We start from the raw sequence: 27,888 nt of genomic DNA, 5'->3' as shown, positions 1-27,888 counted from the left end.
GGAGCTGCCTGTGTCTGAAGTGGGAATCGAACTCAGTTCCCCAGGACCAAAGTCCACCACCCTAACCACTAGGCCACTCCTCCACTGTTGCTACTATTTGAGATTCTACATGGAATGTTGCTATTCCACTAGCAACATTCCATGTAGAAGTCGGCCCTTGCAGATCACCAATGTGGCCGCGCAGGCTTCTGCTTCTGTGAGTCTGACGTCCTGCAGGATGTCAGACTCACAGAAACAGAAGCCTGCGCAGCCTTCTACATGGAATGTTGCTAATGGAATAGATGTAGAATCTCCAATAGTAGCAACATTCCATGTAGAATCTCAAATAGTTGCAACATTCCAGAATCTCAAATAGTAGCAACAGCAACATTCCATGTTGAATCTCAAATAGGGAAATGGGACTTGATATACTGCCTTTCTGAGGTTTTAGCAACTACATTCAAAGCGGTTTACTTACCCACAGTCACAAGGAGCTGCAGTGGGAATCGAACCCAGTTCCCCTCAGCCTTGTAAACAGAATCAGCTCCTCTGCTGCCAGTACTGGGCGGGTGCGGCAGGTGGCAGCAGTCACAGTCAGCTCTCCTCTCTCCTGCTTCTCCTCGTCGCCCTGTTCTGTCCCCGCCTCCCTCGATCTCAGGACAGGAGTAGAAGCTGCATCGCAGTCAGTGTTGCTTTGTGCTGAGGTTCCGTCCTTGCTCTTGATTAGTGTCTAATATCATGTCAGCCGGAAAGGAAGCGCATTTGTTCCAGCCCAGGGCAGCGGATCCCTCCGCCTGGCTGGTCCTGGTGCAGCTGCAAAACACGATCAGCAGCAAGTTGGAGCGACTGGAAGGGCGGATCAGCTCCCAGGACAGGAGGATCGCAGCCAACTGCAGGCGGCTGGACGCCCTGGAGAACAAGGTGCGACGCTTAGACACTCTGCAAAAAAAAAAAAAAAGAAAAGATCCTTAGCCTTAAGGAAAACTGCAGGTCAAGTGGCTTCTTGCTCTGAGGCTTTAGCCATCCCTCCCTCTTTGCATGCAGACACACTGCCACTTCTGTGACTTTTCAGTAGGGTGCTTAGTTCTAGTTTAGCAGTGAGGTGCCTTGTTGGGTTCTGCCAAAAAAATGTATGAAGTTAGTCCAATCAAAAAGGTGTCACCTGTTATTTATTTATTAGGATTTATTTACCGCCTTTTTGAAGGAATTCACTCAAGGCGGTGTACAGTAAGAACAGACCAAACATGAGCAATAGGCAATTAGAGCAGTAAAAATATGCAAACAACAATACAAAATATGGCATGGTATACGACTTGCAATACTTATATATACAGTACTCCTTGCACCTTTAATATCTTAAACTTGTTTTTTATTTTATTACTTGTGCCTAATGCCTCTACCCGCAAAACTCACATTCTCACATTGCATTCACACATATCTCACAGTGTCTTTACATGTTCCCTTGTTAGTTAATTAACCATACTACTTGCAATGACAACACAATATGTACTAGAACATTACAATTGGTAGTGAAGGGTAAGGCAAAGTTGTAACATATAGCTGAGTAAGAAAGTAGGACGAATTAGAAAGTAAGGTGATTGATTTGAAGAAAATTGCATGTGAGGTCAGAGAGATGGTTAAATATTATCTCAGCTAGGGTAGGAGTGGATAAACATGTCCCACTGCAGTATGTGCAGCCCGAGTCAATCCTTGTGTGTGTGTGAGTGAGACTAACAAGTTAGTTACTTCTTCCATTAAAGGCCTGGTTGAAGAGCCAAGCTTTCACCTGCTTCCTGAAGTAGATAGTTTTGTCTTAAGCAAAGCCTTTCAGGAAGTGCATTCAAGAGTGTGGGGTTACCTTTAGCAGGTAGGTTTCCCATGTGCTGCGTCATAAGTACATAAGTATTGCCATACTGGGACAGACCAAAAACCCATCACGCCCAGCATCCTGTTTCCAACAGTGGCCAATCCAGGCCACAGACACCTGGCAAGATCCCAAAAAAGTACAAAACATTTTATGCTGCTTATCCCAGAAATAAGCAGTGGATTTTGCCCAAGTCCATTTTAATAATGGTCAATGGACTTTTCCTTTAGGAAGCCGGCCAAACCTTTTTTTAAACCCTGCTAAGCTAATCGCCTTTACCACATTCTCTGGCAACGAATTCCAGAGTTTAATTACACGTTGAGTGAAGAAAAATGTTCAATTCGTTTTTTTGTCGAAGAATGATCTGATTACATGTATCTGTCTCATTTTGAATAGTGTTATTTTCCATAGCTGGTTAATATGGAAAGAGAAGGTGAGTGAAGGATCAAGCAACACCCCTAGTACACTGGTAAAGCTTTGACCATTGGACAAAGATATTGATGATGGGACCTTGGTTTTTTACGCATTCAATTTCAGTTTATTGGTCAGAGCCCAGGTGCTAACAGCAGTCATGCCGTTCGCTACAGACTGAGTTGTATCGGGATGGTAAGCAAGAGTATCTGGCCTCTCTTACTATTCCCTACACTCCAGTTTGCTGTCTTCGCTCATTGAATGATCACCAACTTATTCTCCCACGCCTATCTCAGGCCAGAAGGGAAAAAACTCGGGATACGGCTTTTTTTCTTCCTATCACCCTTTGTGGAATTCCCTTCCATGTTCTCTTACGAGCAGAGACTTCTTCTGTTTCTCATATCCCTTAAATGTAGTAGAAGGGGTTAAAAATACAGTAGACTTCGACTCTTCCTTTTTTTTTTTTTGTTACATTTGTACCCCGCGCTTTCCCACTCATGGCAGGCTCAATGCGGCTTACATGGGGCAATGGAGGGTTAAGTGACTTGCCCAGAGTCACAAGGAGCTGCCTGTGCCTGAAGTGGGAATTGAACTCAGTTCCCCATCAGTTCCCCAGGACCAAAGTCCACCACCATAACCACTAGGCCACTCCTCCACTGTTGCTACTATTTGAGATTCTACATGGAATGTTGCTATTCCACTAGCAACATTCCATGTAGAAGTCGGCCCTTGCAGATCACCAATGTGGCTGCGCAGATCACCAATGTTGCTAGTGGAATAGTAACATTCCATGTAGAATCTCCAATAGTATCAATGCGGCTTACATGGGGCAATGGAGGGTTAAGTGACTTGCCCAGAGTCACAAGGAGCTGCCTGTGCCTGCAGTGGGAATCGAACTCAGTTCCTCAGGACCAAAGTCCACCACCCTAACCACTAGGCCACTCCTCCACTGTTGCTACTATTTGAGACTCTACATGGAATGTTGCTATTCCACAAGAAGTCGGCCCTTGCAGATCACCAATGTGGCCGCACAGGCTTCTGCTTCTGTGAGTCTGAGACGTCAGACTCACAGAAACAGAAGCCTGCGCAGCCTTCTACATGGAATGTTGCTAGTGGAATAGCAACATTCCATGTAGAATCTCCAATAGTATCAATGCGGCTTACATGGGGCAATGGAGGGTTAAGTGACTTGCCCAGAGTCACAAGGAGCTGCCTGTGCCTGCAGTGGGAATCGAACTCAGTTCCTCAGGACCAAAGTCCACCACCCTAACCACTAGGCCACTCCTCCACTGTTGCTACTATTTGAGACTCTACATGGAATGTTGCTATTCCACTAGAAGTCGGCCCTTGCAGATCACCAATGTGGCCGCGCAGGCTTCTGCTTCACAGAAACAGAAGCCTGCGCAGCCTTCTACTGGGAATGTTGCTAGTGGAATAGCAACATTCCATGTAGAATCTCCAACAGTAGCAACATTCCATGTAGAAGTCGGCCCTTGCAGATCACCAATGTGTCCGCGCAGGCTTCTGCTTCTGTTAGTCTGACTTCCTGCACGTATGTGCAGGACGTCAGACTCACAGAAACAGAAACCTGCGCAGCCTTCTACATGGAATGTTGCTAGTGGAATAGCAACATTCCATGTAGAATCTCCAATAGTATCTATATTTTTTTTGTTACATTTGTACCCCGCGCTTTCCCACTCATGGCAGGCTCAGTGCGGCTTACATGGGGCAATGGAGGGTTAAGTGACTTGCCCAGAGTCACAAGGAACTGCCTGTGCCTGAAGTGGGAATCAAACTCAGTTCCCCAGGACCAAAGTCCACCACCCTAACCACTAGGCCACTCCTCCACTCCTTTCCTAGATCTTCCCTGGTTTAAACTTCAGTTTTTAGCTTTGAATTTTCCCTGTTAACCCCTTGACCTTTCCTAGGTGTCCACACCCCTTTACCCTCCTAAGAGTCACTGGATGAATGTTATGTGCATGTGTTTTTCTTTTCTGTAGGTATAACATAGAGTTCTTTTCAATCTTTGAACTTGTTTATTAGTTATGTAAACCACTTTGATTTGTGCTCGATAAGACTGGTAGAACAAATGTTAATCAATGATTTTTTTACTCGTTCCAAAAGTACAAAGACTCAAGGAAGTTACATGGAAATACTTTTAAGACAAATAGGAGGAAAACATTTTTCACTCAATGAATAGTTAAGCTCTGGAACTCGTTGCTAGAGAATGTGGTATCAGCATTTAGGGTATCTGGCTTTAAAAAATTGTTTGGACAAGTTCCTGGAAGAAAAGTCCATAGTCTGCTTTTGAGACAGACATGGGGGGAAGACACTGCTTGCTCTGGGATTGGTAGCCTGGAATGCTGCTACTATTTGAGATTCTGAATGGAATGTTGCTACTCTTTGGGGTTCTACATGGAACGTTGCCACTATTTGAGATCTGAATGGAATGTTGCTACCATGGAATGCTGCTACTATTGAGATTCTGAATGGAATGTTGCTACTCTTTGGGGTTCTACATGGAATGCTGCTACCATTTGAGATTCTGAATGGAATGTTGCTACTCTTTGGGGTTCTACATGGAATGTTGCTACCATTTGAGATTCTGAATGGAATGTTGCTACTCTTTGGGGTTCTGCATGGAATGTTGCTACTAATTGGGTTTCTACCAGGTACTTGTGACCTGGATTGGCCATTTTGGAAGCAGGATTCTGGACTAGATGGACCATTGGTCTGACCCAGTATGGCTATTCTTATGTTCTTAAGTGTAATTTTTGAGAATTAAAAATGCAGATTTATGATCAGAACATGCCCCTGAAATGCTTCCTCTGCCACCCCCCCCCCCCACCCCACCTTCCCTCCTAGACAACGTGATTTGGATTCTAGATCCGATCAGTTGTCTTTTCAATAGCTTAAAGCAGGTACAGCAGGTATCCCCTGTACTAGAGAGCTTACAGTCTGTGCCTGAAATGATGAAGGGGGAAGAGACTTCCTTGTGGTCACAAGAAGCATCAGGAGAAGAGGATTTGAACCCTGGTTTTCAATCCACTACTCTAACAACGAGGCTCCGAACATTTGGTTGTTGCTCCTTTGACTCGCTTTTCTGTGCGGTTATATAGCTCATTTGTGTAGAAAGCTAAAAAACGTTTTTGTTTGGTAGATTGTGATTTGAGTTTCTGTTGTATTTTGATATATGGTTATAGTTTTTTTTTAGATTGTAAACCACACAGGGCCCTTCTGGGACAGTATTTTCCCAAGACCGGTTTTCAGGACATCCACAATGAATATGCATGAACTTGATTTGCATACACTGCCTCCATTATATGCAAATCTCGTGAATATTCATTGTGTATATCCTGAAAACCTGACTGGCAAGGGGTACTCCAGGACCGGACTTGGGAAACACTGCACTAGGGGATATAGCGGTCATTAAGTATCCTATTAATATTGATATGAATGCTTGTAAGTGGCTGAAAATCCATGTAACCACACTCAGCTGATTTATGTCACAACCCCCTATTCTACATATGAAAGTCTATGCTTTTGAAAGTGTATCTCTTTGCATGCATCTATCCTATACAGTGGTGGAAATAAGTATTTGATCCCTTGCTGATTTTGTAAGTTTGCCCACTGACAAAGACATGAGCAGCCCATAATTGAAGGGTAGGTTATTGGTAACAGTGAGAGATAGCACATCACAAATTAAATCCGGAAAATCACATTGTGGAAAGTATATGAATTTATTTGCATTCTGCAGAGGGAAATAAGTATTTGATCCCCCACCAACCAGTAAGAGATCTGGCCCCTACAGACCAGGTAGATGCTCCAAATCAACTCGTTACCTGCATGACAGACAGCTGTCGGCAATGGTCACCTGTATGAAAGACACCTGTCCACAGACTCAGTGAATCAGTCAGACTCTAACCTCTACAAAATGGCCAAGAGCAAGGAGCTGTCTAAGGATGTCATGGACAAGATCATACACCTGCACAAGGCTGGAATGGGCTACAAAACCATCAGTAAGACGCTGGGCGAGAAGGAGACAACTGTTGGTGCCATAGTAAGAAAATGGAAGAAGTACAAAATGACTGTCAATCGACAAAGATCTGGGGCTCCACGCAAAATCTCACCTCGTGGGGTATCCTTGATCATGAGGAAGGTTAGAAATCAGCCTACAACTACAAGGGGGGAACTTGTCAATGATCTCAAGGCAGCTGGGACCACTGTCACCACGAAAACCATTGGTAACACATTACGACATAACGGATTGCAATCCTGCAGTGCCCGCAAGGTCCCCCTGCTCCGGAAGGCACATGTGACGGCCCGTCTGAAGTTTGCCAGTGAACACCTGGATGATGCCGAGAGTGATTGGGAGAAGGTGCTGTGGTCAGATGAGACAAAAATTGAGCTCTTTGGCATGAACTCAACTCGCCGTGTTTGGAGGAAGAGAAATGCTGCCTATGACCCAAAGAACACCGTCCCCACTGTCAAGCATGGAGGTGGAAATGTTATGTTTTGGGGGTGTTTCTCTGCTAAGGGCACAGGACTACTTCACCGCATCAATGGGAGAATGGATGGGGCCATGTACCGTACAATTCTGAGTGACAACCTCCTTCCCTCCGCCAGGGCCTTAAAAATGGGTCGTGGCTGGGTCTTCCAGCACGACAATGACCCAAAACATACAGCCAAGGCAACAAAGGAGTGGCTCAGGAAGAAGCACATTAGGGTCATGGAGTGGCCTAGCCAGTCACCAGACCTTAATCCCATTGAAAACTTATGGAGGGAGCTGAAGCTGCGAGTTGCCAAGCGACAGCCCAGAACTCTTAATGATTTAGAGATGATCTGCAAAGAGGAGTGGACCAAAATTCCTCCTGACATGTGTGCAAACCTCATCATCAACTACAGAAGACGTCTGACCGCTGTGCTTGCCAACAAGGGTTTTGCCACCAAGTATTAGGTCTTGTTTGCCAGAGGGATTAAATACTTATTTCCCTCTGCAGAATGCAAATAAATTCATATACTTTCCACAATGTGATTTTCCGGATTTAATTTGTGATGTGCTATCTCTCACTGTTACCAATAACCTACCCTTCAATTATGGGCTGCTCATGTCTTTGTCAGTGGGCAAACTTACAAAATCAGCAAGGGATCAAATACTTATTTCCACCACTGTATAATAAAAAGCACCTCCAACATTCTGAAGCTGACTCTGTGGCACTGTGGCAGTGTAGGGTTCGTAAGTCTGTAGTTTAGCGTATTATTGGCTCTCACTGTCCCCGCCCTCACGTCGAGGAAACGGAATGCTGCATAGTTGCCAAGCAAACAAATGTGACGTCACAGGAACGAAGAACCAATCAGACAGAACGGAACTTGGAGGAGGGAAGTGGAGTGTATTGAATCTCTAACAAACCATCATATACAGGGAGGTACGAACATCAGTGGAGGCAAGTGCACAGAACGGAAGGGAAGACAAACATATAATCACTTTGTCACTCACACACATCACACACACACACACAATCACTCTGTGTATCTCTCTTACACTGTCTGTAAAACACACTTCCACTCTCAGTCTCTCACATGGGCAACTGTATATTGCATTCTCACGACTAAGGAGCTCTTCTGATGTGATTGTTAAACTGATTGAAGGGCCTGAACAAGGAAAACTTTTACCACGTTGTAACACAGTTTACACAAAAAATATTGTATATAAAGAAATCTTCCACATGTAAACAACAATTATATTCAGAATACAACCGTGGAAACATTAATGGCAGGAACTCATTACATTGCTAGCGCCTGTTTCACTGTGTTAAGAAACGGGCCTTTTTTACTAGTAGAAAATAACATCTTAAATGTAGATATGATATATTCATAAACTGTACGATGTGAACCGTGACAATAACTGGAAATGGGAAATGTGTTACTGTCCAGGACGCACAGTTCTTCCCGCCCTGTCTGGATTCGGCCCAGTGAATTCTCCTGATGAAACAGTGTTGTGCGTTTCTGGTTTCATTTCAGCTGCGGGTGGCATTTGAGGACGTGGCTGCCTCATTTTCCCAGGAGAAGTGGGAGTATTTAAAAGGAGACCCAAAAGAGCTGCACAGGGAGGCAGTGAAGGATAATTATGAGACCCCGATCTCTCCAGGTAAGGACCACATATCTGCATTTCTGGCAAACGTGGGGTGGATATTTAGCAGGGGATTCATGTGGTGAGATTCCTATCGCACGTAGTTAATATCAGCCCTGCCAATGCAGTCCCGTTCCCCCCCCCCCCACCCCTGGACATAGGGTTGCCAACTAGATCCAGTTTCGCCTGACAGGGTTGATCCGGTCCTGGCCTTACTCCATTGCATGCTGGGACTTGTGGTCCTGATTTCCCCATTGGATTCCCTAAGAAGAACCAGGGTACAAGTCCCTGTGTGCATTGGGGTAAGTAAAGCCAGGACTGGATCAACCCTGTCGGGTGAATCTGGAACTAGTTGGCAACCCTACATGACACCTAGGGCAGCTTTATGTCTGCAGACCAGGCAGCCCATTGCATCAGCATAGAGAGCTCTGTCTACCATGTTTCCCCGACAGTAAGACCTAGCAAATTTTTGTTTGAAGGCAGGGCCGCCGAGAGCCGGACAAGGCCCCCCCCCTCCACCCGCCCTCCGTCGCTCCCGGAACTAGCCTTAAACGCCTCCTTTCACCTTCGCAGCAAGCAGCAGCAGGGCAGACCTCTCCTTCCTTCCGTGCCCCGCCCTCGCGGATGTTATGTCAGGCGAGGGCGGGACACGGAAGGAAGGAGTGGCCTGCCCTGCTGCTGCTTGCTGCGAAGGTGAAAGGAGGCGTTTAAGGTTAGTTCCGGGAGCGACGGAAGGCGGTCGGGCCAACCCCGATCCAACCCCGATGTTTCCCTGAAAAATAAGCCCCTGAAAATAAGACCTAGCGCATTTTGGGGGGCAAAAATTAACATAAGACAGTGTCTTATTTTCGGGGAAACACGGTACTGTATTGGGAAGTGCCCCTAAATCTCGGCAGCAGAGAGCAGCCCTCAGCTTCCTGTTCAAGCCTCCCCCCCCCCCACCTTCACAGGCAGCCACTGGGAACAGGCGGGAGAGAGGTGCGTCTGGAGCAGGCAGAGCAGATCAAGAAGAGCCTAAGGTTCCCTAATTCAGGCCCTGCCCTCCTGTCGGGGATAAGAGGGATTGACCTGAAGAAGAAACTGTCTAGGAAAAAGTAGGCCTCTGCTCCCTAAAACTGCCCTTCCTCTCCTCTTCTGTCTGCGAGGAACAGAAGGGGACGGGGAAGTGCAGCAGTGGGCAACAGCAAAAAGGACTAATTCAATTTATGTCTGCATACGTTTTGTTTTTATTGACCCTTCACAGGCAAATATAAAGCAACTGTTTCCAAGTTCTTTTTTTTTTTAATGTATGTTTATTATTTCACATAAACAAGTTCAATACAATATCCAATGCTTCAACTTAATGTACAGTCAAAATGCGCTGTTGACAACAAATGCTACACAACCCCCCCCCCCCCCCCCCCCCGCTCCCTACCCCCCACCCACCTTTCCTCCAGGGTAACAACAGTCGGACTCAACAGTTCAAACCGACGGAATCCTCCACCTATCAAACGGAGATCCCTCTCCAGTCCATATATATTGTCCACACTTTGAGAAATTTTACCAGTGGAGTGGAGGAGTGGTTAGGGTGGTGGACTTTGGTCCTGGGGAACTGAGTTTGAGTCCCACTTCAGGCACAGGCAGCTCCTTGTGACTCTGGGCAAGTCACTTAACCCTCCATTGCCCCATGTAAGCCGCATTGAGCCTGCCATGAGTGGGAAAGCGCAGGGTACAAATGTAACAAAAATTAAAAAAAAAAATCTGTCCCTGCTTCACAGCTGTCATTTTAGCCATTAAAAAACAGTAATCCACTTTTTTAAAGACTTGATCCAACGTAGGGATCGCTGTTTGTTTCCAATATCTAGCAATTAAAATACGTGCTGCTGTTACTACATGAGAGAGAATACCATGAAATGAGCGACGTATGCCCTCCACTGGTATGTTAAGTAAACAAAGCTCCGGGCTCGGTGTAATTGCTATCCCCAGCTTAGTGTGGAGGTGTGATATTAAGTCTGTCCAGAACTGCTTTATGGTCGGGCAGTCCCACCATATGTGCCAGAATGTACCCCGGGCTCCACAGCCCCGCCAGCAAGTTGAGACCTCTGAAATATATGTGATATTCTGTAGGGGGGTGAGGTACCACTGGTATAACATCTTGTACCCATTCTCCACCAGAGGTGTTGCCACAGAAAAATTCAGTAAAGTTTTATATATACGGGGCCATTTATCCCGCTCATAATGGACGGATAAAAGAGTCTCCCATTTATCAGTATATTGGGACAAGGGGGAAGATTGATGTAAGAGCGCTTTATAAATCCTGGATATGCCACCCCTCCCTGCCCCCGAGCCCATCGCCCGTCCAGTTCTGTTACTGTCAACAATAGCTCGTCTTTAGCCTTAACGGTGCATAAAATCCCTCACCTGCATATAATGAAAATGGTCTCTGTCAGTCAATCCTTACTCCTCTCTCGGAGCCTGAAACGACTGACATTAACTGTTTCCAAGTTCTAAACTTCAGTCAGTAAAGACTTCCAAGTCATACATGTTTCTCATTGTGCCGTCCAGCATCTCCCCATCTCTCTCTCTCTCTTTCTCTGTCATCTGCCATTCCTCTGACCTTCCACCACTCCCTTCTTAAAAAGTTTGATCACTTTAAGGTTACTTGGTACGATGATCCCCAGGTGCTTATGTTTTGATGGATGACAATAGCAGATCCTCTCTCCCCCATCATGTGCTGTTCCTCTGGAAACTTCTGCTATGTGCAGGGCTGCCGAGAGGGGGGGCAGGGAGGGCAAAATTCCCCGGGCCTCCAAGGGGGGCCCAGCGCCGGGGTCTCTCTCTCCTGCTCCTGACGGGACCTGCATGATCGCGTCCCGACAGGAGCAGCAGAGAGAGAACTCTGGTGCTGCAACTGGGCCCTCCTTGGAGTCTGGGGAGGACCCGGAGAAGCACCTCCAGCGCTGCTCTTCTGCCCAGCTGAGCGGCTGCTTTTCCTCTCAGTCGTGCATGCTCAGTTTTGAAAACGAGAATGCCCTGAGAGAAAAAGCAGCCGCAGGGGCAGGCAATCGACAGAACAGCTGTGCTGGAGGAAGACGTCTTCTGCTGGCAGGGCCTCGGGATCCCTGTCAGCTAACAAGGTATTTCAATTGCGGCAGCGATCTGGGGGGATCCGGTGACCTTGCATGGCAGAGAGGGAAAGCTTCGGGGCAGCCGGAGGCAGCTTGTGAAAATGGCTACCGTGACGGGGCCCCTCTGAGAAGGGAAATACATTTTTAAAGAAGATCGGGAAGGGAGAAGGAAACAGACTGTGGTGGGGAGAAGGGGAAGAGATGCCTGGACTGTGGGGTCCCCTGAAGCTGTGGGGCCCAGGGCAGCTGCTCTGCTTGCCCCTCCCCCCCCCCCCCAACACCGGCCCTGGCTGTGTGTTCTTCTGTGATTGTAAGAGAGAGGTAATTAATTTCTTTTCTATCCCTAGACACAGACCAGAAAAAAAACAATCCCGATATATTATTAAGGATTAAAGAAGAGGAAGAGCCGTATGTCTGGGTTCCCCAAGAGTCAGGAATGAAAGAAATGACTCACTCAGACACAGGTGAGTATTAATATTAATAAATACAGTACAGAGTCAAAGCAGGTTTAATAGCAGGGGTGGCGCAACCTTTATACACAGAGAGCCGCACACAAATAAATTAACAAATGTGCTGTATAATTCACTGTATGGGTAGTGGATGAAATAATCACACAAGGTATGATTTAAATAGTCCTCAATTAAGAACATACATAAGAACATAAGAGTAGCCATACTGGGTCAGACCAGTGGTCTGTCTAGACCAGTATCCTGTTTTCCAAACAGTGGCCAAGCCAGGCTACAAGTACCTGGCAGAAACCCAAATCGTGGCAACATTCCGTGTAGAACCCCGAAGAATAGCAAGATTCTGGAATCCTAAAGAGTGACAAGATTCCATGCAGAATCTCAGAGTTGCAATATTCCGTGTAGAACCCCAAAGAATAACATTATGGAATCTTAGAGTGACAAGATTCCATGCAGAATCTCAAAGAGTAGCAACATTCCATGTAGAACCCCAAAGAATAACATTATGGAATCTTAGAGTGACAAGATTCCATGCAGAATCTCAAAGAGTAGCAACATTCCATGTAGAACCCCAAAGAACAGCAAGATTCTGGAATCCTAAAGAGTGACAAGATTCCATGCGGAATCTCAGAGTAGCAACATTCCATGTAGAACCCCAAAGAACAGTAAGATTCTGGAATCCTAAAGAGTAACAAGATTCCATTCAGCATCTCAAATAGTAGCAACATCAAACATATAAACGGCGAGTGACAATACTCACTCGCAAATGCGCAGTAGAGACGTATTGACACGGGGGTGGGACAGACAGGGAAACTGCGTGAAGGGGAGGGAACCTCCGAGGTCGCCACCGCTACCCCCCTCGAGGTCGCCGCCACTGGTACCCCCCCCCCCCCCCCGGAGTCGCTGCTGCCGCCACTCCTCCACCCGGCGGTCTCTTCGCTATTCAACTTACATCTCTGCAGCAGGCAGATCAGCTGAGCTGCCGTTGGCCTTCCTTCCCTGCCTGTGTCCCGCCCTCGCTGACGTTACGTCACACGAGAGCGGGACACAGGCAGAGAAGGAAGGCTGACTGGAGCTCAGCTGATCTCTGCTTGCTGCGGAGATGTAAGTTGAATAGCGAAGAGACCGCCGGGTGGAGGGGCGGCGGGGGCAGCGACCCACCAGCCCGTTTTAACGGGCTCAACGGCTAGTTCCATACTATAAATCCCAGGGCAAGCAATTGCTTCCTATGTCTGTCTCAATAGCAGACTATGGACTTTTCCTCCAGGAATTTGTCCAAACCTTTTTTAAGCCCAGTTACGCTTAAGATTTTGTAGACCTCAATCATATCTCCCCTCATCCGTCTCTTTTCCAAGCTGAAGAGCCCTAACCTCTTTAGCCTTTCCTCATACCATCCCCTTTGTCATTCTGGTCACTCTTCTTTGAACCTTTTCTAATTCGGCTATATCTTTTTTGAGATACAGCAACCAGAAGTGAACGCAGTACTCAAGGTTCAGAAATCTGCATCAGGCATTCAGTAATATATTAATAGTGGGTGGAAAAAGCCTCAGAGAGCTCCAGGGTAACCACTTCAGAGCTAAAAACATCACTGGCAGAAAAACATTCCACATATATAAGTACTACAGTCTACATATGCAATGAAAATTTACAACTTTCTAAACAGATTTCTACACCTTTGAGTATTGCGTTCAGTTCTGGTCACCGTATCTCAAAAAAAGATATAGCCGAATTAGAAAAGGTTCAAAGAAGAGCGACCAGAATGACAAAGGGGATGGAACTCCTCTCGTATGAGGAAAGGCTAAAGAGGTTAGGGCTCTTCAGCTTGGAAAAGAGACGGATGAGGGGAGATAAGATTGAGGTCTACAAAATCCTGAGTGGTGTAGAACGAATAGAAGTAAATTGATTTTTTACTCTGTTCCAAAAGTACAAAGACTAGGGGACACTTGAGGAAGTTACATGGAAATACTTTTAAAACAAATAGGCAGAAATATTTTTTCACTCAACAAATAGTTAAGCTCTGGAACTCGTTGCAGGAAGATGTGGTAACAGTGGTTAGCGTATCTGGGTTTAAAAAAGGTTTGGACAAATTCCTGGAGGAAACGTCCATAGTCTGCTATTGAGACAGAGATGGGAAGCAACTGCTTACCCTGGGATTGGTAGCATGGAATGTTGCTACTCTTTAGGGTTCCAGAATCTTGCTACTCTTTGGGATTCTTCATGGAATCTTGCTAGTCGTTATGATTCCGGAATCTTGTTTCTCTTTGAGGTTCTGGAATGTTGTCACGATTTGGGTTTCTGCCAGGTACTTGTGACCTGGCTTGGCCACTGTTGGGAAAACAGGACACTGGGCTAGATGGACCATTGGTCTGACCCAGTATGGCTACTCTTATGTTCGTATATTATATTCTTATGTTCATTCCCAGATTGATTATTGGTTTGGGGATTTGCTCATCTGAAAGAGCAAGTGCCCTTCGGATATGGCTACTAACATGGTCCGACCACGCCCCCTCACAATTGGATATTTAGAACAGAGAGGCATTAGATATTGGCGTCTTAATGATGAGATTTTACAAAGCCCTTCTAATGTGAGTCAGTTTGAGAAAGACATCTTGGAATATGTACAATATAGTGATAAAGGGGAGGTTGACTATTGGCCTTGTGGGAGGGACACAGAACGGTCATGAGGGGAAAAGTTTTGCGTTACAGTCCCAATTAAAGACACAGAAGGAAGCTGCAGAGCGGAATCTCCGCATTCAGGTAGTCGCACTGGAATCTGAAACTAAACACCAAGGGGTGGCTCCTTCTGAGGAGGATGATCTCCATACTCTCCGGATGGAGCTCTGTGCGTTGCAGATGTAGCTGCCAAACCGCTATGAATTTAGCAACAAAGTGAGCTACCTGTTAGCTCATAAACTACAACAAAGAACAGCGTGGTCACACATGAGCTCCATCCAAGATGACACTGGGGCTCTCTATACCAGGATGGCAGGTATATAGGATGCCTTTACAAGGCATTATGAGCAACTGTATATCCCTGATGTCTCCCCCATGGAGGAGGACATTCAGTTATACCTGTCCATTCTTGATTTACCCAGAATCTCGGCTTCAAACTTATGTCTCACCCAATTGAACTGGAGGAAATCATATGGGCTATTAAAAATCTGCATGCTGGCAAGGCCCCTGGACCAGATGGGTTCATCAATAAATATTATAAGTGTTTTGGGAAACATCTAGCTCCATTACTTCTCCAGGCTTTAAATTATCTGGAGTCAGGGGAGTGTCTTCCAAACTTTTGGAGTTTGGCGGCTATCACTGTGGTCCCCAAACTGGGGAAGGATCCCTTGTCATGTGTATCCTACATACCCATCTCTTTATTGAACACAGATTACAAACTTTTTACTAAAATACTGCAGCGAGTTCAACAGCTGCTGCCTTCCCTGATACATGTAGATCAATCTGGTTTTGTGGTCAAGACGGCAAACCTATGGTATTGTTTGCAGAGCTATTCACCTTAATCAACAAGCTCATATAACTAAGGTCCCAATGTTACTCTTGTCATTGGATGCTGAAAAAGCGTTCGACAGGGTTCATTGGCCTTTCTTATTTCTTACCGTGCGCACAGTGGGGTTTCCTGGGAAGTTCCTTACTTAGCTAACTCAGATCTATGCACAGCCTGCAGCTTGTATTAAAATAAATGATATCTATTCATCCCCTACAAACACGATCTGGCAGAAATCACCAATGAAATCAAGCTCAGCTTAAACATCATGAACTCACGGGCAAATGCATTCCAACTAAAACTCAGCACAGAAAAAACTCACTGTCTCATCATCTCATCCCAATACAGTACATACAAACCCACAAACATCAACACCCCAGGTTACACCCTCCCTATCTCAGACAGCCTGAAAATTCTCGGAGTAACAATCGACCGGAACCTCTTACTAGAGAACCAAGCGAAATCCACCATAAAGAAAATGTTTCACTCAATGTGGAGACTCAAACGCGTGAAACCATTCCTCCCAAGGGAAGTATTTCACAACCTGATACTACTACTACTACTATTTAACATTTCTATAGCGCTACAAGGCGTACGCAGCGCTGCACAAACATAGAATAAAGACAGTCCCTGCTCAAAGAGCTTACAATCTAATAGACAAAAAAAAAAAGTAATCAAATCAATTAATGTGTACAGGAAGGAAGAGAGGAGGGTAGGTGGAGGCAAGTGGTTACGAGTCAAAAGCAATGTTAAATACGTGGGCTTTCAGTCTAGATTTAAAGGTGGCCAAGGATGGGGCAAGACGTAGGGGCTCAGGAAGTTTATTCCAGGCGTAGGGTGCAGCGAGAGAGAAGTCGCGAAGTCTGGAGTTGGCAGTAGTGGAGAAGGGAACAGATAAGAAGGATTTATCCATGGAGCGGAGTGCACGGGAAGGGGTGTAGGGAAGGACGAGTGTGGAGAGATACTGGGGAGCAGCAGAGTGAGTACATTTATAGGTTAGTAGAAGAAGTTTGAACAGGATGCGAAAACGGATAGGGAGCCAGTGAAGCGACTTGAGGAGAGGGGTAGTATGAGTAAAGCGACCCTGGCGGAAGACGAGACAGGCAGCAGAGTTTTGAACCGATTGGAGAGGAGAGAGGTGACTAAGTGGGAGGCCAGCAAGAAGCAGATTGCAGTAGTCTAAACGAGAGGTGACAAGAGTGTGGATGAGGGTTTTGGTAGAGTGCTCGGAAAGAAAGGGGCGGATTTTACGGATGTTGTAAAGAAAGAAACGACAGGTCTTGGCGGTCTGCTGGATATGAGCAGAGAAGGAGAGAGAAGAGTCAAAGATGACCCCAAGGTTTCGAGCTGAGGAGACAGGGAGAATGAGAGAGCCATCAACAGAAATAGAAAACGGGGGGAGTTGGGAGGTGGGTTTGGGGGGAAAAATGAGAAGCTCGGTTTTGGTCATGTTTAATTTCAGGTGGCGTTGAGACATCCAGACAGCAATGTCAGACAAGCACGCTGAAACTTTGGTTTGGATGCAAGGTGAGATATCAGGGGTAGAAAGGTAGATTTGGGAGTCGTCAGCATAGAGATGGTAGGAGAAGCCATGGGATGAGATTAATGAACCAAGTGAAGAAGTGTAGATAGAAAAGAGGAGGGGACCAAGAACAGAACCCTGAGGTACGCCGACAGGCAGAGGGATAGAAGTAGAAGAGGATCCACCAGAGTGAACTCTGAAGGTGCGGAGGGAGAGGTAGGAAGAGAACCAGGAAAGGACAGAGCCCTGGAATCCATGTGAGGACAGGGTATCGAGGAGTATGCTGTGATCGACAGTGTCAAAAGCAGCGGAAAGATCAAAAAGAATGAGGATGGAATAGAGACCTCTGGATTTAGCCAGTAATAGGTCATTGGAGACTTTAGTAAGCGCAGTTTCGGTTGAGTGGAGAGGGCGAAAACCAGATTGTAGTGGGTCAAGAATAGCATGTGAGGAGAGAAAATCAAGGCAGCGGTGGTGAACAGCACGCTCAAGTAATCAATGGTACTAAGCCACGCAGACTACTGCAACGGAATCTATGCGGAATGCAAGGAACAAATCATAAAGAAACTTCAGACCGCACAAAACACAGCAGCCAGGCTTATATTTGGAAAAACGCGTTTTGAAAGCGCCAAACCCCTACGACAAAAACTGCACTGGCTCCCAATCAAAACCTGCGCAATAGTTCACAAAATGCCAGTCTTTCGGGATGAGGGGCTCACTGTCTACACCATTGTGCGCAAGGCCTATGGTCGAGTGTGGAGTACAGTTGGTCCATCAATAGTCCAGAGCTGAAAGCCATTTGTCAAGCCTTTCTAGCGTTACACAAGATCCTAGAGGGGTGAGCAGTGCGGGTTCTGTCGGACAGTACGACAGCGGTGGCCTATATCAATCTTCAAGGCAGCACTCAGAACAGAGCGTTTGCTTACTAGGCAGCCGTCATTCTGACTTGGGCGGAGCATCATCTTCTGTTATTGGCGGCCCACATCGCTGGCCTGGACAATGTGCATGCCGACTTTCTCAGTCGCCATACCCTTGATCTGGCAGAGTGGGAGTTAGCGACGGAAGCTTTCCGGCAGATTTGCAGCAAGTGGGGCACTCCAGGGATCGATCTCATGGCGTCCAACTCCAATGCCAGAGTAGTCCGGTTCTTCAGCAGAAGGGAGCATGGGTCCGCGGGGCTGGATGCCCTGTCGCAACCATGGCCGCCATCCACACTTCTGTATGTGTTTCCACTGTGGCCTTTGATCGGTCAAATTCTTCAACGGATCCGCCTTCACTCAGGGCTGATGATCCTGGTGGCTCCAGACTGGCCACATCCGTGGTATGCGGATTTGCAGCGACTTCTGGTGGGAGATCCGTTCCATCTTCCTCTCCTCCCAAACCTTCTGCATCAGGGACCTGTGGGTATGGAAGATCCTTGCCGCTTTGGTCTTACGGCTTGGCTCTTGAAAGAGCGAATTTAAGGAAGAAAGGTTATTTTGACGAAGTGATAGCTACTTTGCTGAGAGCTCACAAGCGATCCACGCCTACAGCCTACGCTCGGGTCTGGCGTACTTTTGAAGCGTGGTGTTCAGCGCATGCGTGGTCACCTATGTGGGCTTTGATTTCCCAGATGTTGGCTTTTTTGCAGGATAGTCTGCAGAAAGGTCTAGCCTACAATTCTCTTCGGGTGCAAGTGGCAGCACTGACGTGTTTTCGAGGCCGAGTGGCGGGTTCGTCGGTTTGCGGCTCATCCGGATGTGGTGTGCTTCTTGCGTGGATGGTTGAAGCTTTGTCCTCCATTGCGTTTTCCGTGCCCTACTTGGAGTTTGCGGCTTGTTTTTGTATGCATTTTAGTTGGTGCCCTTTGAGCCACTTGGTCAGAAAAAGATCTTACGCTTAAGGCAGTTTTTTTGGTGGCCCTGGTGTTGGCGTGTAGAGTGTCCGAGATTTAGGCCCTGTCGTGTCGGGATCCCTTCTTGCAGTTTTCAGAATCCGGGGTCACGGTTCGCACGGTGCCCTCATTTCTTCCTTCATTTCAGAAGGAGGATTGCCCGGAGTCTTTTTGGCAGTTGCGCCTTTTGGATGTCCGGTGCATTCTTTTGCAGTACTTACAGATGTCAAATGAGTTTCGGTGCTCTGATCACTTGTTCGTCCTGTTTTCGAGTCCACAACGAGGTTTTCCAGCGTCTAAGGCCACAATTGCGCGCTGGCTAAAGGAAGCAATTGTTTCGGCTTACCTTTTGACTGGGTGGAGACTTGCCTGTTTTCAGTTTTGGACATCTGTCGGGCGGCGACATGGGTGTTGCACCTTTCATTTGCTAAGCATTATCGTCTGGATGTTGCAGCACGGGAGGATGCGCGCCTTGGGGCGGCGGTTCTATCTTGGGGAGCTGCAACTTCCCGCCCGGTTTAGGGAGTGCTTGGGTACATCCCACCAGTTCCTGGATTCATCTGCTGCTGAAGCTAAGGAAGGAAAAATTAAGACATACCTGATAATTTTCTTTCCTTTAGTCGCAGCACATGAATCCAGGATCCCTCCCTGTTGCAGTCTGTGATCAGTTTCAGCAAAATCTGCATTAGACAGTTTGTTGGCTACTCTATTATGAGTATTGTTCACTCCGGTTGAGTGCGTTTCTTTTATTGTGAGTTAAGTGATGTTCCTGTTTCTTTTCTCTGCTTTGGAATTCTTACTATACTAAAGGTAGAAGGACCGGTATACAGAGGGTCAGTGCCTGCTTTTAGTGTTCTCTGTCTCCACCTGCTGGTAGACGGATGCAACCCACCAGTTCCTGGATTCATCTGCTGCGACTAAAGGAAAGAAAATTATCAGGTATGTCTTAATTTTTCCATATTTTGCATAAAGCGCGGGGGGAGATTGGTTTGGAGGAGACTCTTTTAGAAAGGGCATTGTGTGATGGTGCAGAGCGGGGGGGTGTTTCTCATTTTATATTGGGCTTTACTACTGGCCTGCTCTCCTGTGGATTATTACACACAATATTGGGAAAGGGACCTGAGAACAACCTATACGGGGCTGCAATGGGAAAAGTGTTTTAAATTTCTCCTTAAGCTATCTATCGGTAGTGCCTTAATTGAAAATGGATACAAAATGCTATACGGATGTTAATATACTTCGCAGCGTTTGCAGCGTATCTTTAAGATTGGCACAGGATTTGGTAGGCGTAACTGTGGACAGTTTGGAGATATGTTCCATATTTGGTGGTCCTGCCCCTCTCATTCAACCGTACTGGCAGTCTGTCCATTCTTTGATGCAACAAATTATAGGGGGCTCCTATCCTTTGATAGCAGAACATTGTTTGCTCCGTCACAGACCCGTTGGAATACAACCTTCACAACACAGTCTGGCGATTCATCTGTTCACTGCAGCTCGTCTGGCCCTGGCAGCAGCATGGAAGGAGTCCTCGGATCCCTTTACCTGCGTAAAATAGATCATTTGTGTTTGATGTCTGAACTGACAGTAATTAAGAATCTCCAACTCACTAAGTTTCACAAAGTCTGGGGCTCTTATTGAACTGGAAATCTAACCCACAGCGTTTGGAGTGATTGACGTCCGCTTTGGTTTTCCGTTTTCCATTTTTGGTGATTGTACTGGAAGTTTATGGGGTTTTTTTTTAATTCTTTATTTATCATTTTAACATTCATACTATATACTTATGAGTGATAATACACCAAACTGAAATTAAACATTCAAATAAAATAAGCAAATATACAATCCACAGTATTATTCCAAACTAACGACCACAAGTTAAGGTAATCGATCCAAGACATAGAAATAAATCTCCATACTTAAACATTAAGCACACAAATAGAATTAAATCAAAAAGAACAGCTTAATTCCGAGCGGGTAACTCTAATCTGCTATACAGTGTTGCACATGTGACTAAACTTGTACATCAACCTCTTCTCTGCTTAATAAAAAGTCTTCCAATTGTTTTGGGTCAAAAAATTGAAATTGCTTAGACTGAAATTTTATTCTACACACAAATGGAAATCTTAAAAGAAAATGAGTTTATCTTGTTAGGCAGACTGGATGGACCGTGCAGGTCTTTTTCTGCCGTCATCTACTATGTTACTATGTTAAAAGAAAATCTGCGCCTATAGCAATTACAAGAGGACGTAAGGATAAGAACCTCCTACGTCTCTGTTGAGTCTCACAAGCCAGGTCAGGAAAAACTCTAATTTTTGAACCCAAAAATTGGGAGTCCAAATGTCTCAAAGAGAGTCTAAGGACAGCGTCCCTGTCCATCTCTATTGCAAAAGTTACCAAAAGTGTAGTTCTTTGAGTAATAACCTCAAGGGAGGATTCCAGGAATGCCGTGAGATTCAATGCGTCTTGTTGTAAATTACTTGATGGTTTCCCATCAATTTGAATATAATAAGCACGAGTTATAGGCAGCAGAGAATTCGCCGGCATTCCCAGAATTTCCATTAGATATTTTCTAACCATTTGTGTTGGTACCACCAAAGGAGACCTAGGAAAATATATAAACCGCAAAGTTAGTCTTTTAGATTGATTTTCCAAGTACTCCAAGCGTCGCAAAGTATAGTTTCTGTCTTTAATTAGGGATTATCCCACAAGATCCAACTTTTTCAGTTTTTTCTGACAGCCTCTTAACCTCAGAGGCTTGGAGTGCACTTGACTGTATCTGGTTCAATGCAGTCTCTGAAAGAATTTTAATAGTCTGATGTTTATGGTTATATATTATGATCTCACTAGGGAGTGGGTTGGGGGGAAGGGGGGAGGGATTGGAGGACTTACTTATCACTGTTGTGGTTCATTCATGTATTGAACGTATATTGCCAATCTTTAATAAAGTTTTTTTTGTTTAAAAAAAAAAATTTGTAACACCTTTTTTCCAGCACCAGAGGCCTTATGAAAAGCAAAATCTGAAAGGCTGTGTAATGACAAAGATGATGGAAGTGCTCATGAGTTTTTGAAATATAACATGCACCCCTTCCTCAGATATGACCGTAGGTCTGAATGCTTGCTGTGACCTCTGAAGGAGGGACCTGGGTGTTCTTGAAATCTCAATACTATAACATCTCTCTTACTGCTTTAATGAAAGCATCATAGCCTACGAAGTTCTCCGCAGATGTGTCTAAAGATATTACACTGGGGATTACACTGGCATTTCATAAAGCTACTGTTTAAGACATATAAAAATTGTGTAAATAGCAGAGATCCCACATGGTTCTTTAGTGTCCGCTGACAAAGGCCAGACACAAAAGAATCGTCCGACCACAAAACCAGATTCTGTCCTTTGATAGCTTTCTGTAGTCACTAACAGCCGACTAACGCCTTCTTTTCATATCCGGCAGATCATGAGGCCATTCAGGAAGAGAAGCAGGAGAAGAATCCGGAAGATCATCCCATAATACTGGAACCAATACCAAGGGAGTCGGGAAATATCTGTGAGAATCTTCCCCAAAGGGCTGAAAGGAGAGAAATCAGCCAAAGTCAGCAGAAATCAGAGAAGGAGCGGAGAAATCCTGCGGGAGAGTGTGGGAGAAGTGATGGACGGCTCCCAAAGATTCCTGGACACCTGAGACACCACAAGAGAAAGGAGAATGGGAAGAAATCTTTTTTGTGTGAAACCTGCGGAAGACGTTTTGATAGGAAATATTGTCTGTTAATTCACCAGAGAAGCCACATAGGGCACAAACGTTTTCCGTGCTCCGAGTGTGGGAAATGTTTCATACAGAAGTTTATCTTGAAATTGCACCAGAAGATTCATACTGAGAAGAAAACTTTCACATGTATTGAGTGTAAGAAATGTTTCTCTCGCAAGGAATCCTTAGTAATACACCTAAGAACACATACAAGAAAAAAACCCTTTCATTGTTCTGAAGGTGAGGAATCTTACAGGAGTAGGTTTTCCTTAACAAAGCACCAGAAAATGAAGACTGAGAGAACTTGTGTATGTTGTAAAAGTGAAGATCTGTTCCTTCAAAAAGAAAACTTAGTACACCAAAAAGGAGACACAGGAAAGAAGCAATTTAATTGTCCCATGTGTGACAAAAGTTTCATTTATTTATCACAGCTCAGAAGGCACCACCTGACTCACACTGGATTGGCCCGAGAGAAACGATTTCCATGCACCAAATGTGAGAAAAGCTTCATTTACCTGTCTGAGCTGAAAAGGCATCAATTGATACATACAGGAGTGAAACCATTTTCATGCACTGAGTGTGATAGAAGCTTCACTCAGCTATCAAATATGAAAAGGCACCAGAAGATCCATATGGGAGTGAGATAAAGGAAACTGAACACAGGAAGGTGTATATAAATATCTAGGAATGGAGAAAGAAGTGACAATCGATTGTAAATCACTGAGAGAAAAGATCAGTAAAGAATCTTACAGGAGATTACATTTGGTATTGAACAGTGCATTAATGTCGCAGAATAAGACCAAAGCCATTAATCAGCTGACGGTTCTCGCATTCTCGTACAGCTTTCAAATTGTAGACTGGCCTCTAAAAACTCTTTAAAAAAATTGGATATGGGATCAAGAACCACCATACACACTAGGTCAGTTGTAAGGATCAGTGTATGCCAAGACTGTACATTCCCTGAGGCTAAGGAAAAATGGTCCTGATAGAAATAGATTATGCCTTTAGACCTACTGTCGTAGGCCAAAGGGAGCCAAGATAGTGGATGAGAAGGACATTTGAAGCTGAGCTGCAGTGACTTGGACTCTATGCCTAAATGAAAAGGGAAGCTTCAGGGACTACAGCATTCTGCCTCCAGGGTTTGGCAAGCTGTGATTTACTATTCTTAACTCACCCCTCCGGGTGGTTCCATGGCTTGTGAAGTGGGAGAGCACTCGGAAGTGGAGAGTGAAGTATTGTTAAGCACACATGACCCTTCGACAGTGCGGGGATCTGATGTCGAATTGCTTGAAGCTGCTGTGAAGGTGCATTTTGTTCTGTCTTGGCAGTTGCGGGAGGTCTCAGCAAACCACCCCCTTTGCATGTACAGCTGGACGCGTCATCAGATCTATCGACGCCTGATCATGAAGGGCAGTGTGAAAGGGCTGTGACTTAGAGTGATATCCAGAGAGAAACAGGAGACTCCTTTACGTCAGCCCAAGAAACACCAGAGAAGTAGAGGATGACGCACGACTCTCGAGCTGGGAGTTGCAGACTGAAAAACTTTATTGAGTGAGTCAGGGATAGACACTGATTCAGGCACAGGAGGAAGTTTGGCATACCATTGCCGCAGCCCCTGGTGAGGAATAATAGTTATTACACAAGTCCATTTGGTTAGCGGTAGACTCCTTGCATGAGGTATGTGCAGGTTTTCTCACCACCTCAACACAGTATAGTGCTAACAAGGTAGAATACAAAAAAACCTGGCTGTATCGGTTGAGCAAGTTAAGGCAACTCGGGCCACATTTGCTGAGGATAAAATGGTGACTCCTAGAAAATTAGAAACTCTTCATAATTACACATATCATAATCTGAAGCAAAGGGTATTGAATTTTCCTGTGGTTCTTACTGCCTCCCCTAAAGATCTATTTTTACATGAGATATCCAGAGACGGGGCTTTCTCCCTTACAAAAGGGTTACTGTATTCCAACTTTAGCTACTAGATATTGGGGAGGATTTGAACAGCCTGTGTTCATCGATCCACAGGAGATTCAGAACTTGACTAAAGTATTGGAAAGATCTGACAATGTTGTTATTGAAAGAAAGGTGCTTTTGATGCCTTTTGGTTTTGTGTTTTTTTTTTTACAATATAAGGATGCTTTGTTGTGACTATTTATAGAGCTCGTAACTCTGTTGTTTTTTTTTTTTTTTTTTTTTTTTAATGTTTCCAGAATTACCAGGACAGGAGAAGGAGGGAGCTTTTGTTACTGTGTTCAAAAGTTTTAGCTACTGGAGCATGTTTTCAACTCCACCTTCTCTGTAAATATATGCATTGTTTGAATACTACTATTGTGTGTTTTTTGAACCCCTTTCTGGATTCTATTGACCATAGTTCAGAGATTTAAATTTATGGGATGAGATTTCCTTCTCCAGTTTTCCTTTTTCTTTCATGTATCTTCCGCTGCTGTCTTTCTTGGCTTCCTGTGTTGGGCTGTTATGTAGTATGGAAGTGTGAGAATGTTTCTTTCTAGTAATTTCTCATTGCCTAATTTTTCTATCTTTTACTGTTTTCTTCTTCAAACTGTTTGATGGAGCTTAAAGCCCACACACGCGGGTGCCTTCTCGCCAGCCCGAGGCATGTGTGGGACCCTCACTCGGATCAAACAGCATACTAAAGAATACAACTCCTAGGGCAGGTGGAAGAGGGTATGTGAGAATGCTAGTGTTCTCGGAGAACATGTGCTAAAGGTAAGTAACTTTTACGTTCTCCAAGGACAAGTAGGAGGGAATCCCTAGCTACCAGGGTCGCAAAAACAGCAAATCATGGTCAACAGGGATTTGCAACAGCAAGGCCAAGCGGAAAACAGACTGTTGTGAAAATGCAGCCTGGAACAGAAAAGAATGGGCCTAGGAAGGTGGAGTTGGATTCTAGACACCAAATAAATTCTGCAGGACTGTCTGACCAAACCGACTGTCGCATAGGGTACACTTCTCCAGGCAGTAGTGAGATGTGAGCGAGTGGACCAAAGACCACGTTGCAGCCCTGCGAATCTCTTCAATGGAGGCTGAGCTCCAGTGGGCTACCGACGCAACCATGGCTGTGACATTGTAAGCTGTGACAAGACCCTCCAGAGTCAGGCCAGCCTTGGCTAGCGGACTGCATCTCTTTCACTTATGGCCAATTGGAAAGAATGCGTTTCCCGATGGTTGCCCCCATCCTGTTTAGGTCAAAAGAAACAAAAAGCTGGGTGGACTGACTATGGGCTTTAGTCTACTCCAGATTGAAGGCCGAAGCTCGCTTGCAGGCCAAGGTGCGCAGTGGCTTTTGCCAGGTTAGGAAGAATGTTGGCAGGACAATTGATTGGTTAAGATGTAACTCTGACACTACCTTAGGCAGGAACTTAGTGTAACCCCCTTGAGTTAAAATGATTTAAAAACAAAAAAACCTTTACAATTTATTTAAGTTTGGAAAAGTTGTGATTGAGCAGTAGAGCTCTGCTGGGACAAGCATGCATGAACCAGGGAAAACATTCTAAAACTGCAGTTCCTGATCAGTGTGAGTTGGGAGGGAGAATTGATGAAGGACGGATGTGTGTGACTGTAGACTATAGAAAAAGGTGAATTGTTAGAACCTGAGGAAAGGTTTGAAAATAATTGAGTGGATGAAAGCACGAGTTAAAACTCTGAGCCCCGCGGCGTTTTGGGGTTCAAGGTTGTGTGAATGTGAAGCTGAGGCAAAAGTTTCATTCTTTTATTTTTTAAAAAAAATGCTTTGATGGTACATAAGTACATAAGTAGTGCCATACTGGGAAAGACCAAAGGTCCATCTAGCCCAGCATCCTGTCACCGACAGTGGCCAATCCAGGTCAAGGGCACCTGGCACGCTCCCCAAACGTAAAAACATTCCAGACAAGTTATACCTAAAAATGAGGAATTTTTCCAGTCCATTTAATAGCGGTCTATGGACTTGTCCTTTAGGAATCTATCTAACCCCTTTTTAAACTCCGTCAAGCTAACCGCCCGTACCACGTTCTCCGGCAATGAATTCCAGAGTCTAATTACACGTTGGGTGAAGAAAAATTTTCTCCGATTCGTTTTAAATTTACCACACTGTAGCTTCAACTCATGCCCTCTAGTCCTAGTATTTTTGGATAGCGTGAACAGTCGCTTCACATCCACCCGATCCATTCCACTCATTATTTTATACACTTCTATCATATCTCCCCTCAGCCGTCTCTTCTCCAAGCTGAAAAGCCCTAGCCTTCTCAGCCTCTCTTCATAGGAAAGTCGTCCCATCCCCACTATCATTTTCGTCGCCCTTCGCTGTACCTTTTCCAATTCTACTATATCTTTTTTGAGATACGGAGACCAGTACTGAACACAATACTCCAGGTGCGGTCGCACCATGGAGCGATACAACGGCATTATAACATCCGCACACCTGGACTCCATACCCTTCCTAATAACACCCAACATTCTATTCGCTTTCCTAGCCGCAGCAGCACACTGAGCAGAAGGTTTCAGCGTATCATCGACGACGACACCCAGATCCCTTTCTTGATCCGTAACTCCTAACGCGGAACCTTGCAAGACGTAGCTATAATTCGGGTTCCTCTTACCCACATGCATCACTTTGCACTTGTCAACATTGAACTTCATCTGCCACTTGCACGCCCAATCTCCCAGTCTCGCAAGGTCCTCCTGTAATCGTTCACATTCCTCCTGCGACTTGACGACCCTGAATAATTTTGTGTCATCGGCGAATTTAATTACCTCACTAGTTATTCCCATCTCTAGGTCATTTATAAATACATTAAAAAGCAACGGACCCAGCACAGACCCCTGCGGGACCCCACTAACTACCCTCCTCCACTGAGAATACTGGCCACGCAATCCTACTCTCTGCTTCCTATCTTTCAACCAGTTCTTAATCCATAATAATACCCTACCTCCGATTCCATGGTAAAAATGAGTAGAGCGCTGCTGAGTGAATTTAAGTTCTAGAGGAAATTCTAATTTATATCTGGTAACTGTTAGAAAATAAGAACTAACAGTGGAAAAGAGATCTCTTAAAAGAAGAAATTAAACCTCACAAATTTGTGCATGTTAAACAGAAAGTTGATGATGGTTTTGATTGATTATATCTTGTCTATTTTGTTAGTTTACATTGGACATCTGAACTGTTGAGTGCACTCGATTTGAATGTCATCAATAAAAAAATTAACATAAAAGAAGAAATTAATTTTGATTTAAATAATTCTGTTTTACACAGTTTTAAGAGAGGGAAAGAACGAAGACTCACTGATTGCTCATTCTTAGCTGA

At 45.1% G+C, this 27,888-nt stretch overlaps 1 protein-coding gene across 1 annotated transcript; it reads left to right on the top strand.

Moving 5' to 3' along the window:
- Positions 1 to 640: 640 nt before the first annotated feature.
- LOC115463663 (zinc finger protein 182-like) lies at positions 641 to 25,519 on the top strand. Its single transcript, XM_030194373.1, has 4 exons — positions 641 to 900; positions 8,276 to 8,402; positions 11,839 to 11,955; positions 22,296 to 25,519. Exons 1-4 carry the CDS (start codon positions 718 to 720, stop codon positions 23,231 to 23,233), a joined length of 1,365 nt encoding a protein of 454 aa, XP_030050233.1. The 5' UTR covers positions 641 to 717; the 3' UTR covers positions 23,234 to 25,519.
- The last annotated feature ends 2,369 nt before the right edge of the window (positions 25,520 to 27,888 follow it).

The sequence above is a fragment of the Microcaecilia unicolor genome, chromosome 1 (genome assembly GCF_901765095.1).
Source record: "Microcaecilia unicolor chromosome 1, aMicUni1.1, whole genome shotgun sequence".
Classification (NCBI taxonomy): domain Eukaryota; kingdom Metazoa; phylum Chordata; class Amphibia; order Gymnophiona; family Siphonopidae; genus Microcaecilia; species Microcaecilia unicolor.
Note: the sequence above shows the minus strand (reverse complement) of the source record. Positions and strands in the feature narration are given on the sequence as shown.

Excerpts from the sequence above, each read along its gene's own strand:
- LOC115463663 (XM_030194373.1), top strand. The coding sequence starts at position 718 with ATGTCAGCCGGAAAGGAAGCGCATTTGTTCCAGCCCAGGGCAGCGGAT. Across the intron at positions 8,403-11,838 it reads TGAGACCCCGATCTCTCCAG|ACACAGACCAGAAAAAAAAC; the intron begins GTAAGGACCACA and ends TTCTATCCCTAG. Across the intron at positions 11,956-22,295 it reads AATGACTCACTCAGACACAG|ATCATGAGGCCATTCAGGAA; the intron begins GTGAGTATTAAT and ends CATATCCGGCAG.